Below are 13666 nucleotides of genomic sequence, written 5' to 3'. Positions count from 1 at the left end.
ACAGCAATCATGGTCTTGTGCTTGTATTACTAGTTGAAAGTATAAAGATTGCATGAGAGAGAAAGACCTGCTAGCATCTGGAGGTATAATAGCTTTAAACGTTTAAAAGTTGTGCTAGGCCAACTGCGCCAAAGCCAAAGATGCATTAAGAAATATCTTAAATATATTTGTTGTTCAATTAGAATTTTTTTTTTATGTTTTATTTGAATATATATATATACTGTATATTTATATATATATTTAAATCTAAAAATAACACTTTCTTCTAAGTGAAAAGCAAAGGTATTTAGTTCTATATAACATATTATATATATATATATATATATATATAGATATATAGTATATATTTATATATAAAGTCCCAAAGGCGTTGCACTCCTGTTTCACTAATACAGCAGCTGCCGGGGTGCATAAGTAAAAAACAATATAAAGTTCCAGAAAAGACTGCACACACCGGTTTGCCCCACAAGAAAGGTTTGTCTTGTGGGGCATCACGCTGAGGATGCACTGATTTTGGAACTCTCTCTCATCTGGGATAATTTGATAAAGGTGCCAGTACAGCACCGAAACGTCATGCAATTTCCTTTTGTTTTTATCATGTAAAATTAAAAGTTATTTTTGACTTTTCTACTAAACCGGTGAGTGCTTTTCTGGAACTTTATATATATTTGAGGAAGGGGATTCAGTCCCCGAAACGTCACAAATAAAATTGTATTGTAAAGGACCAGAGTGCAGCCTTTCATTCATTATACTATTCAACCTCTGCATGCACCCTGGCAGATTGACCTAGGAAGTGAGAGTACTCTCCAGCTGCTCATATATATATATATATATATATATATATATACACTGTATATATATATATATATATATATATATATATATACTGTATATATATATATATATATATATATATATATATATATATATATATATATATAGCCAAGAAAGTGATGATTCACTTGGTAGCCAAACCGGACATACCATTGACAAAGGCTCCTGTGAAAGCCGAAACGTTTGGTTTCTTGCCTTTCATCATTATTAAAACGGATTTAAAACCTGCTAAGCCTGGTGTGTGGAGTCTCTGGTTATCACGGATACCGTCCGTGGGAATCATCACTTTCTTGGCTATACTATTGTGTTGCAGAGCACCAGGTGGCTGTTGAGATTGAAGAGTGCCATTTCCTACAGAACTTTGTCTATATATATATATATATATATATATATATATATATAATTATATATATATTTGTACATATGTATGTGCATGCATACATATATATATATATATATATACATATGCATGCACATACATATGTACAAATATATACACGTATATGCACTTATTATATGCACTTATCTACATACACATATACAAATATATACACACACGCAATGTAATATATTTAATGTGGCACTATTTTAGGTTATTTAAAATGTGTATTTTTCTTTAGTTACTATGACATATTATACTATTTAAATCATGTTATTTAATTTGAAATTTAAACAATTTTTTTTATCTTTTTAATTATTAGATTAATTGCTGTGATATTTTGCTATATTTATTTTCTTCACAATTAAACACATATATATAAGTGTACTATTATGACACGGATGCCATGACACTGTTGCTCAACAAGGTTCCTTCAACAACGCAGTCAATCTCGCATCATTTTCTGTGAAACGTCACCTCTGACGCCTCACAACGGATTTTTGTTGCATCTTTTTTACGTCACCTTTGGTGTCCTTTTACCTATAGATACCTTCCGGCTGTCTGTCTCATTGCCCTAGAACTGAGTTAATCTTGTGGGTGTGCTATATTGTTTGATTGGTTATCTGTGACTCTTCTGCCTGCTGAATGTACTCTGTTTATGCCCATTTGGTTTTAACCTTGGATCTGCGTGACCAAGGTTTTGAACATTGTTTCTGCTTCCCAGTTTCACTTCTGGTCTGACTCCTGGCTTGTTGACTTTTCTTTGACCAATCCGGTCATTTTCTGGTATTCAGCTTTCTGTATTAGCCTTCGTTCTCAGTTATCTATTTCCTGGGTGCTAGCACTATTGCCCCAAAGATATTTCTTTTTCACTCCACTTGATGCTGTGATAACAAGACTACTAGCTAGGATTCGTTTAATAGTGAACTATCTGAAGGGCCTAACATACATATGCTTAGAAATGTTCTTATAAGCTTATTGATGTTTTCCTGTTTATATTCTATTCTGTTGGATCCTTGAAACTAAGCAGAGTCAGGCTTGGCGTTGAGCTGTATGGGATACCCTTTTTAAACACTGTCCACAGTGTGATGTCATATTAACTAGATAACCCTTCATTTATTTTGTGATGTCATCATAATGTGCCTATGGAAGTGAACCTCTATTATGTGACCTATGTTAAGGCCAATCAGTGTGATGTCATCAGAATGGACCCATGCAGATTAACTACTATCATATGTCCTATATTTGGGCCAATTGAATTGTTTGAAACAGATAGAACATAAGTATGTATGGTATTATGATTGGCTAAAACATATGTCAATCTTAGTATCATTCTGTTTAATGATTTCTTGTGATCCTTCAGATTATTTAATCCAGTGATTTTCAACCTTTTTTTTTGCCGTGGTACACTTTTTTACATTAAAAAATCCTGCGGCACACCACCGTCCCAAAATTTTACAAAATCACACATTGTAGCCTAATACAGCATATATATATATATATATATATATATTAATATTAATAATGCAGTTAACGTTTTCAAACTGAGGACGGGGAGACCCCGAAAACATTACACTGCATTATTAAAAAGTGTACTATAATAACGGAGAGTGCCTTCCTGATTTGAACTATATACTATTGAAATTTGAAGTGCACCCCGGCTGCTGTGTTTGTTTTAAGTGCTGGTACCTGGTTTTGGATATGATATATATACATGCACACTGTACTGTGCTGTCATGCCATGACTCCTACAAACTACACATGACATATTGACATTCATTCACAATCATAATGATTGTCTGTGAATGAATGTCAATATGTCATGGTTGTAAATGATGCCTGATGAGCCTGTCACATACCTCCCAATATTTCAAAATTTGAAAGAGGGACACCCCCGCACTCCAGTCCTCCGGTCATGTTCCTTGTGCTGAGAAGGAACGTGAGTGACGTGACCTGGCTGGAACTGTTCTGGAGGAAGAGCAAAGCATGGGGGATTGAAGTGTCGCGTTGTGCTGCGTGTAGAGCCGGCACTAGACACGTGTTGTGGTGGGAGGAGGCTCCTTCCAAGTGTGAACACAGGTCGGGGAGGCGAGCTGCCGCTGCGCAGTTACCCTCAGTCATCATCTCACTCAAAATAAAAAAATGGCCCAGAATAAAAAACAAGCAAAATTTAACAAATATGTTGTACTGTTGTCAGTCTGCCGCGGCACACCTGAGGATCTCTCACGGCACACTGGTTGAAAAACACTGATTTAATCGGTATTTGGTTACATCATCTATTAGTTTAAGATCTTTGTAACAACCTCTATTGATACGCTTTTAAATAATTTCTTGTTGTTTATGTGAGATTGATTACTATTGGCTCTGTGAACCATTAATCCCAGTTCTGGGGTTTATCTAAACTCACCTAACAAAGCTAATTTAGTTCACTGATTTGATAAAGACGTGGAACCATTGGAAAAGCATTGTATTTTGTCATATAGTTTGGCCAGACGCACGATAGTGGACAAGCTACATTTGAGGATCATCAATTTCATGCAAGTATCCCTGTTTTTATGTATTTTATTACACTGTAACATTGATTTTAGATATTATGGGCTAGATTACGAGTGGATTGGTAATTACTGCTCCCGCTAGCACGCTAATTCGGTTAACTTCTGCTCTTTGCACGCGTCGGATAGTGCTTATTACAAGTTGAAAGTAAATATTTTTTGCTTGTGCAATAACCCGACTGACAAAGAGCAGAAGTTAGAATATCGCAACCCTGTTAACGTATTCTCCCATAGACTTCAATGGAGAGAGAAAAGTGGAAAAAACCTAGCGTCCATACTGGCTCGCTAATGCCCTTCTCTAATAACCCCTTAACCACCACATAGCCCACTGCAAAGTCCCGACACTATTAACCCCTAACCCGCCACATGGCCTTAAAGAGCTAAGCCCATAAAAGCTATTTTAAGGGCTATTGCTGTAGTATTTTTTGGTAAGGGGTTTAGAATAGGCATAACTTATTTTATTTTTGGTAATTTGGTTGTTTATTTCTGCAATGGTAGGGTTTTTTTCTGTAATGTATTTTATTTTTAAGGTAAGGTTAGATTGTTTTTTTTTAAGATAAGGATATTTTTTTTATTTTTAAAAGTAGTTAGGAACTCTGAGGAAGCGCATGTTGGCAACGTGTCAGATCAGAGGGAGTTCCCCGCTAAATTGTATGTCTAAATACAAATAAACTTCTGATGCTGACTGGCTTATGGACTAAGTCCCTCTTATTGCTGATTTTTTTTTAAGGTACTGTTAGGTTTGTTTTTTTTCAGGTAAGGTTATTTTTTGGGTGGTAATTTAGGGGTTGCTAGGTCAGGGGGTAGCTGGTTAGGGTGGTTAGATGTTAGTGGGTATTTGGTGGTGTGGATTGTGGCGGATTAGGGGTTAATAGAGTAGTGAAGTATTTTACAATAAGGGGATATGGCGGTTTAGCAGTTAATAGGGTAGTGAGGTAGTTTGTGATTTGTGGTTATGTCAGTTTAGGGGTTAATAGTGTAGAGGGGTAGTTTGCAATGTGGGGGTGTGGAAGTTTAGGGGTTAATAAATCAGTTTAAGGCAACTGTTTTCTCTGGCCAAACCCAGAAAGGTTGCATAAGAAGTTTGGGCGTTAAATGTGATTGCATTTGAGCAATCGCATTTATTTTCAACTTGTAATACGGGCGGACATTGCCACTCAACACAGCCCACAGAAAATATGGGGAGCATAAATTACCATGAGTTTGCTCCTTGTGCAAACAATAGCACTCCACTTGTAATCTGGCCCTATATGTTTTAATAAAGATATTCTGTTATTAACAATATTGTTTAAGCGTTGTCTATTATTTCTATTTACTCTATTTAAGAATTTTATTGTACAAAACTGTAAATTAAATTGTTTTATTTTCAGTAAGAATTTAATAATTTGTTGATTTCCTACAAGCATTTTGCTGACTCCTTAGTATCCTGTATTTTTTGAAAAAAGGTGGCAACCCCAGTTACTAATCATCAAATATGTAAAACTATTGTCCTTAGCTTGAAAAAAGGAGTAATAATAATAGCTCTTCAAATGGGTTTTATATTATAATATTGCTTCTCGATTGAGGATAATCCTGAGTGGCTATTCAATATATTGATACTTTCAAGCACAGGATGTGTCATAAAGTGAGGTCATATTTACCAAGTCCGTGCTGTTGCGGTGCTCAGGTCATAAAAAATAGTAATAAGCTGACATTTACTTTCTCAGCCTGTCAAATCCAGCATGTTTGTTCATCAGGTGTAAGCCTCATAGCTATTTTGTATAACATTAAGGGCTTGATTTACCATCCCATAGAGAACAGGGGCGTAAATAATCGCACCTGTCCACCCAGCTTCCTCTCTGGTGGGCAGCAATCTGCTGCCCAAATTTACCATTGCACACAAGCGCTCTTGTGACCTCATGTGCAACCCCGCCCCCTGCTCGCGACAGGCAATCACGTGTGGACATGAGCTGTCAATCTCCCCAGTCAGAAGAGACTTGGGGAGATTAAAATTCTCCACCTAAGTGATGACGGCTGCTTTATAAATCCTGACTGCAGGTTCGATTGTGCAAAACTGCAGTCAAAGGGGAGAGAAGGGCTTGATAAATCAAGCCCTTAATGTCCATGCGGTTCATTCTGTTTGTCTATATCGAGTGTTCCTTTGGCTTCTACAACCTTTTATAAGCTTATAAGATATTCTGACATGCACTGCTATGGGACTTGAATCGTCACTCAAACACACCAAATGACTGGTCGTCAAAGATGTGATATGGTTGGCCATTAAAAACTCCACTCAAGCTGAACCTCAAATCAATAGGCGGCTCTAGCTTTATTATATTTGGCTAAAAACCTGTCGCTATCGCATCCTCTTCTAGGGGTAAAAAACTTTTTTTATTGCTGTCCATTTAAAAGTACCTGTGCCCTTATAATGGACATTAACATGTTGGACCAAAGGTGTTTTAAATGTCCAACTTTGATATTTGAAAGATGTTCTCTGATGTGGAACCATACTTCATGCGTTCTTAACCGCACGTATTGCAGATTACATTGTACACACAAAATTTAATAAATTAAATAGATCAATCTTCATTTCATACAGCAATTTTGTCAAAATGTTTACCTGTTACTGGGGATTGGAACCATTCACCCAACTCTACCTTTTTTCATGCCTTACATGAGGTGTAATTGCATTTGTACATGCCCTTGAACAATAACCAAGATGATCCACTTTTCAATTGAGTTGGCAATACCACATTTGCTATTTTTTGTTCTTTTTATAGGCAAATCTACACCCATCTTTCACCAGGTTTGTCAGACCATCATCCACCGCCTAACATTGGGAAGTGGTGTTTGATGATAATACACACCTCATAGCATTGTTCCAAATCATTTTTCACAAATGTTATGTCCTTTAAAAGAAAATGAAGCCCCTCTCTTTCTATTGGGACTTCTAGGTAACACATTTTGCCTACTGAGATCATCTACTGTTTTGCTCTTTGTGCCTAGTTTAGCTTATACCCTCGTTCCAAGAGACGTGATGCTACATGGCAAAAGTACTTGATATACTGAGCAAGCATAATTTGAACAATTTATTTTTAAACATACAAATTGGCTCTTGACCACTAGTTTAATTATTCTACTTGTACGGAAAAACCTCAGTTTCTACTTTTAAGCCTGGGACCCCACTTTGGGTATCATCCAGATGATTACTATGATCCTTATTTTACTCAAATTTAAAGCTAATTATTTCCTCATTGTTATTAAACCAATCAATAAAATTGCATGCTGTCAGTTAATCCCCCATGTCATATAAACAGCAAGCAATCAATATAGCGCCTAAACAGCACTATATTTTGTCTGTATAGGTTTTGATCTCCAAAGATGTGGTAGAGCTCCCACCAACCCATAAAAAGGTTTTTGTAAGGGGGGTGCAAACATTGCCCCATTACTGTACCACATCTCTGGAGATAAAACACTTCCGCAAATCTGAAGTAATTGTGCGTTAACAAGAAATCTACAATTGTAAACACATATGAGCCATTTTCAAGACTGTTGTAATAATTCTCCTAAATATACTGTATTGCTATCAACCCTTTTTGTGGGGTATTGAATGATATAGAGACCTTACATCCATTGTCAACGAGTTGTACTGCATTTGTTCTGCTATGCCCTTATTGATGGCAATGTGTTACTTTGTTTCTTTTTCTAGTGAATGTAATGGTAGACACGAAAATAAAGTAATATAGAAGCCACTATTGATAAACACACAGGTAATCCCATTTCCATTTCAACAAAGTAGATGCTGGATAGAGAAATTGATGCTTTTTAATAAATTCATATACAGTATGTTTAAATGCATCTCACATGTTGTTTTAGGAAAACAACTTGAAAACCAGTGTAGAAATAGGTTGAGTCATGTTCAGGAAGTCTACATCTCAAAATGATATATTGAAATATTTGATAGTATTTCAATACACATAGCAGAACCCTTAGTTTTATAGCAATTGATACGCCTCTGTAAATTTCAATATAGACAACAGAACACTTGGTTTGCAATTATCTATAAGATTCAGTATCGCATATTTCTTGTTATATTTTCATTTGATGACACTTACATATATAACTAGTATCACGTAATATTTTAATTTCATTCCATATTTATAACTAAATTTTTCGTAGGTAGTGTAAGTGCACAGATAAGACGATAACCGCTCCCCGCCCTCTCTCTCTCTCAAGAGGTAATGAACTAATGATAAGGTAACCTGTATCTTTAAATCTCCTGCTGAACAGCTTCTGCGGGTCTGCCGTGCACGTTAAACAGACGCCGGAGCTTTTGGAACAAAGAGCGCATGCGCATTTTGTCACTAATTATTATAAGCTTTGTGATTGGCTTTTCACCCATGCCACTCACAAAGCCTAACCACTCCCTGCACGTTTTGGATCTAGCTGCTGCTGCTACCTTGGGGGAACGGGTAAAATAGTGTAGAAAAGAAACCGACGTTTCAAAATAAGGTAATTAAAAAAAAACTTTTAACATCGTATATAATGGATAAATATTAACTTCATAGGTTGGTAAACCCGTTTAAACGTTCGCCATGTTAAATAGCCCTTCAAATTGTATCATCATGTTCTCAGAAGCGTGAACAACTTTTAGCTAGTGTCCCGATCAGCTAGTAATAAGCTGTTTTGTATGACTTTGTGTGCGACTGCACGCCTCAACACATTATTTATGTACTGCCCAGTGTACGTAGTTTTCTCACACTGCTCATATACTGTCGGATATTCCTGAAAGTGCTGCGCCTATTACGTCACTTCCGTCACGTGTCCTTTTCTTGCTTCCCATTTGCCAGTACTAAACTAAAACTTGTTTGTGTTTAAACCCTGTCTTTAAGAGAGGTTTTGATTATTATTGTTATTAAATTAATATATGTAGTTTTGCTATGTGAAAGCTCAATTAAGCACTTAAGAAGCATTAAAGGGACAAAAAAGGGCAAAAAGAAAATACTGTGTTGGAGAACATTATTTTTGCAATATGTAACCGTGTGTGAAAGGGTTAAGGCAGCACCAGAGCAAAAATGCATTTAAGGGAGTTAGCTGAGCACATCTGATGAGCCAATAATAAGACACATATACCAAATGTAAAATGCAGCTGATCCAATCAGCACAAAAAAAGGGACTTAACAGCGCTAGGTTAATAGTTCCACATTTCTAAATTATAGTAAATTCTCAATATTCCATATCGGGAAAGTATTATTTAGACAGATATTTGGCAAATATTCTCTACCAAAGGAGAGTTTTAAGAGTAATAACCACCAATATAACAAACCACCAATAAAATTACTAAATATTACTGTGTGTGAACAATTAATAAATAGAACAGCTAATATAAACAATAGATAAAGCTAGTATCTGCTTTGCAGATAAAACAAATTTCTTAGTCCAGAGTACCTTTTCACCTCCACAAGGCACAAATGTTCATTCAGGTAATTGTTATAAGTCTGAAAATAATTCCCACTTCCTTCTCCCTCTTTACTGCTTCTTTAAAAAATCTTCCTTCTCCAGAGTTTTGTGTGATGCAGGATCCAAGACAGTGTAACATGAAAGACAAAAGCGCAAAAAGAGGGGATTCAAGCGTAATTAGTTAAAAAGTGCTGTCTTGCACAAACATAGACTTCTACTCACCAGAGTTAGTATAAAAATAAGCCTTTATTGATACAATCTTTAAAACGATACTCTGTGTCCCAAGTACAACAGTCCGTTTCCCAAGGTAATTGGCAGCTGGAAGTTCTTATATGCAGGATACAACCTGCGGCGGGCGTAGCCGGCTTGCCCACCCTCAGGTAGTTACTCTAAGGTTGCGGAGCTTAGGACCGGTGATAGATTAACCCCAACGCGTTTCCCCCGGTATTCGCCGGGCTTTCTCAAGGGGATCTGGATAAGCACAAACGGATCCAATCAGCAGCGCTAGTTGCATATCTGAGTTGTGCGACTAGCGATGCTTATTGGATAGTCAGCGTTTTCTGTTTTTGTTTACACCCAGTAGTCTAGGGATTAGAGCATGTAATTTTTTCCCCATAACGGCCCCTTAAGTTGTTTGTTTTACTAGCAAAATTACAGTTTTAAAATGTTATTGATAAATTTATTGAAAAAAAAATTGAAAATAATATATATATATATATATATATATATATATATATATTTATATATATATATATATATATATATATATATATATATATATATATATATATATATATATATATAAAAACCCTTGACATTTTATATGTAACAAACAAACTTCAGGGCAGCGCTCAAACTCTTGCTCTGTCTATCTCAGTGTAGCTGTAAACTGACAACGCACTAGTCTTCATGCTGCAAGTGACACATACCCTTCGATATCCGTTGACGTCAACAACATGATGGGTGAATGTGTAAAGCAATACAGAAAATAGCTGGTGCCGTTATGAAAAAAGCGATCTGCCACCGCTCCAAAACACAAGTCCAGCAACTCAAACGCACTCTGCTCAAAGAACAAAAATTCCAGGTAACAGTAGATAAAAGCAGAATACTTTATTCCATCACTTGGTCATTGAACAAGTCAGTTTACCAACGAAACATGTTTGACCTTCTTTTCTGTGCTGCCTATTTTGTTACACAGTGTGTGTTTTCTACAAGTGATGGAATAAAGTATTCTTCTTTTATCTACTATTACCTGGAATTTTTGTTGTTTGAGTAGAGTGCGTTTGGGTTGCTGGACATTTTATATGTATATGTTTCTTTGTTTTACAGAAGTAATTTTCAAAACTTGCTTATTTATAAGTAAAAACAATAAATACATTTGGCCCCGCATTTGAATTGTTTGGACACCTCTGACCCATCCATACTTTTCTCAACATCTTTTATTTCTCTTGCTTCCTGTTTAGATATTAAACCATGGCTTCAGATGATCCCCTTAACACAAATACCACCTCCCAAGATGGAGGTCAATGGCCCGCTTCTGGTCCAGCAACCAAATTTGAGTTAGAACGTGAAACTGAGCTGCGTCTGGAGGTGGAAGGCCCAGGTCCAGTGAAAGTGGAACTGGTTTCAGGCCTGGCTGAGGTGTTTGGAACAGAACTAACCAGAAATAAAAAATATACATTTCACCCAGGAAGTCGAGCAGCTGTTTTTACATGGCATGGGTGTGTAGTGCAACTTTGGGGAAGTCCAGATGTAGCTTATGTATCTAGGGATACTCCTATGTTACTCTACCTTAATACGCATGTGGGATTGGAGCAGATGCGTGTACAAGCAGAGAGAGAGGGAGAGCGTGGGCCTAGAGTGCTGGTGGCAGGCCCTTCTGATGTAGGTAAATCCACTCTGTGCCGGCTGCTTCTAAACTATGCAGTGCGTCGAGGTCGAAGGCCTACGCTTGTTGAATTGGATGTGGGGCAGGGCTCCGTGTCTGTGCCAGGAACTGTAGGCGCATTATGTGTGGAGCGGCCAGCTGATGTGGAAGAGGGTTTCTCTGCTCAAGCACCTCTTGTGTACCACTTTGGATCTACTACCCCTGGAACCAATATAAAGTTGTACAACAAGGTATGAAACTATACACGTTTATTATTTTCTGTTTGTTTGTTTCTTTTATTTCTGTATTATCCCTATCAGGATAACTTATTTATTATTTGCATTCTTTTTTTTTTATTCCCAATATTCACTCTCTGTGCTTTTCTTAAAACACTAAAACAACTTTTTTATTATTCATTTATTGTTAATATTCAGCCTTATTTAACTTATTTTTTGTCTTGGCACATTTACTAAACTTTAATTAAATTTGTATTTATTTATTTTTTTTACACACTTTTTTTTTTTTCCCTTCCAGCTCACATCTCGTCTGGCTCATGTCTTTAACTTGCGATGTGATTCTAATCGTCGAGCATCAGTGAGTGGTTGCCTGATTAATACCTGTGGCTGGGTAAAAGGATCTGGATATCAAGCACTGATTCATGCTGCCTCAGCCTTTGAAGTAGATGTGGTATTGGTGCTGGATCAAGAGCGTCTTTATAATGATCTCCTACGGGATCTGCCCCATTTTGTGCGCACTGTGCTGCTCCCCAAATCTGGTGGGGCATCTGAGCGTTCAAAAGAGTGTCGGAGAGAGTCCAGAGACCAGCGGGTGCGTGAATATTTTTATGGACCCCGTGGCTCACTTTACCCTCATGCCTTTGAAGTGAAGTTCGCAGAGGTCAGGGTATACAAAGTAGGTGCTCCATCTATCCCAGACTCTTGTCTTCCACTTGGAATGTCTCAGGAGGATAATCAGCTAAAGCTGGTGCCAGTTACACCAGGCAGGGACATGGCACATCATCTGCTTAGTGTGGTACCAGTAGATGGGGGAGGAGAAGAAGGTGTGGAAGAAAGGAGTGTGGCTGGTTTTATTGTTATTACTGGAGTGGACACAGAGAGACAAGTTTTGACTGTGCTTTCTCCTGCACCAAGACCGCTGCCCAAGAATGTACTACTTATTATGGACATCCGATTTATGGACCTTAAATGATAATTGACGGTTTGGGACAGGATTTATGAGTGAGGAGTATAACATAGATGGAAGAAATATAGGCAATCGCAAGACAGCTGTTAGTGAGACATTCCTACTATTGAACATCTTTCAAGAATGAGAGAATATGTTTGGACATTTTAAGTAATGTAGTGTTTTGTGTTGATGATTGAAGGAATAGATCAGAAAGGTGTGTGAGTAATAACTGTTTTAATTGGTTATTTCATTAAAATATTTTTATTTTTTTTCTTGAGTGATATTCACCTTCAATCTTCTAAAACATCTAAATGTTAGAATTATACAAACAGACAATGTGAAAAAGTCCTAGAAAATACAAAAAACACAAAAGCACCAAATAGCGTAGTACAGTAATGATAATACAAAATATTAAAATAGTTGAAGCTGTTAAACTCACAAAATAACTGCACCAGTATGGTGCAGTATCAATGTGCTGGATCTTCGTAGTTGCCCAGATAACAATCTCCAATGAGAGAATGGAATACTTCTGAACAGGGATCACCATGATATAAAAACAGAAACCGCCATGGCACAGTACAGCAAGACCCAGAAAGTGATTAAAAGAGGGTGGGTACTTACAAAATGAAAGCACCACTAGGTGCAGTATGAGCAGTCTGGGGCTTCACAGCCGCTCAGCGGACTGTAACACCAAAATATATCAGGATACTCTCCAAAAAGAAGCAATTGTAGTATGCAAGTGTGTAGATGAATACAACATAATTTGTTAAAACAAAAGCAATGTGTTACTCAGCCTCCAAACAAGGGCTGTTTCATCACATCAACATTTAACATTTACATTAATTTGTATGTGTATTTCCTCCACTTTACCTATTGCAGTTTATTTTTTTCAATAAGACGCCATCCTTTCTTAAGGATATATGTGGTTGGATATTCTGGTTTTTTTTTGTTTTGTTTTTTTAATCTCACTGTAAAGAAAGCCATATGTTCTTAGAGATTTGAAAGTTGCACTGTTATGCATCTTTGAATAAATACAGGTAGAAAACCCTTTATCCAAACTGCTTGGGACCGGAAATGGTTTGGATTTCGGATTTTTGAATATTTGCATTTTTAAAATAGGACTGTTTGGAGAGGGGATGTGGCCAAGGCGTAAATAACAATATCTTATGTCATGTAAGCAATATTTGCTTGTCATAATACAGCTTATACATGCAACCTAAAGGTAGTTTCATATCTTTTTTTTTTTTAATACTTTTTATACTTAGGGGTCGATTTATTAACCCCTTCGCCCCGCTACGGCTGCAGGTTCTCACAAGAGAACCTACAGTCCATATTTAACAAGCAGCAGTCATCAGACCGCTGCTTCATTAACCTTTCGCTACCTCTTAAGTTGCAAATTTTAATCTCCCC

At 36.9% G+C, this 13666-nt stretch overlaps 1 protein-coding gene across 1 annotated transcript; it reads left to right on the top strand.

The window, feature by feature from the left end:
- Window positions 1-8158: 8158 nt before the first annotated feature.
- Window positions 8159-12525, top strand: CLP1 (cleavage factor polyribonucleotide kinase subunit 1). The gene is made up of 3 exons (XM_053719804.1): window positions 8159-8256; window positions 10668-11322; window positions 11606-12525. Exons 2-3 carry the CDS (start codon window positions 10678-10680, stop codon window positions 12278-12280), a joined length of 1320 nt encoding a protein of 439 aa, XP_053575779.1. The 5' UTR covers window positions 8159-8256; window positions 10668-10677; the 3' UTR covers window positions 12281-12525.
- Window positions 12526-13666: the final 1141 nt, after the last annotated feature.

Source organism: Bombina bombina, chromosome 6, assembly GCF_027579735.1.
Source record: "Bombina bombina isolate aBomBom1 chromosome 6, aBomBom1.pri, whole genome shotgun sequence".
Taxonomy (NCBI): domain Eukaryota; kingdom Metazoa; phylum Chordata; class Amphibia; order Anura; family Bombinatoridae; genus Bombina; species Bombina bombina.
The sequence above is the reverse complement of the archived record's forward strand: the minus strand, read 5'-3'. Positions and strand labels throughout refer to the sequence as shown.

Bases quoted from the DNA above. Each gene is read 5' to 3' on its own strand.
- CLP1 (XM_053719804.1), top strand. From the start codon at position 10,678: ATGGCTTCAGATGATCCCCTTAACACAAATACCACCTCCCAAGATGGA. The intron at 11,323-11,605 runs GTATGAAACTAT...TTTCCCTTCCAG, and splicing joins ATATAAAGTTGTACAACAAG to CTCACATCTCGTCTGGCTCA.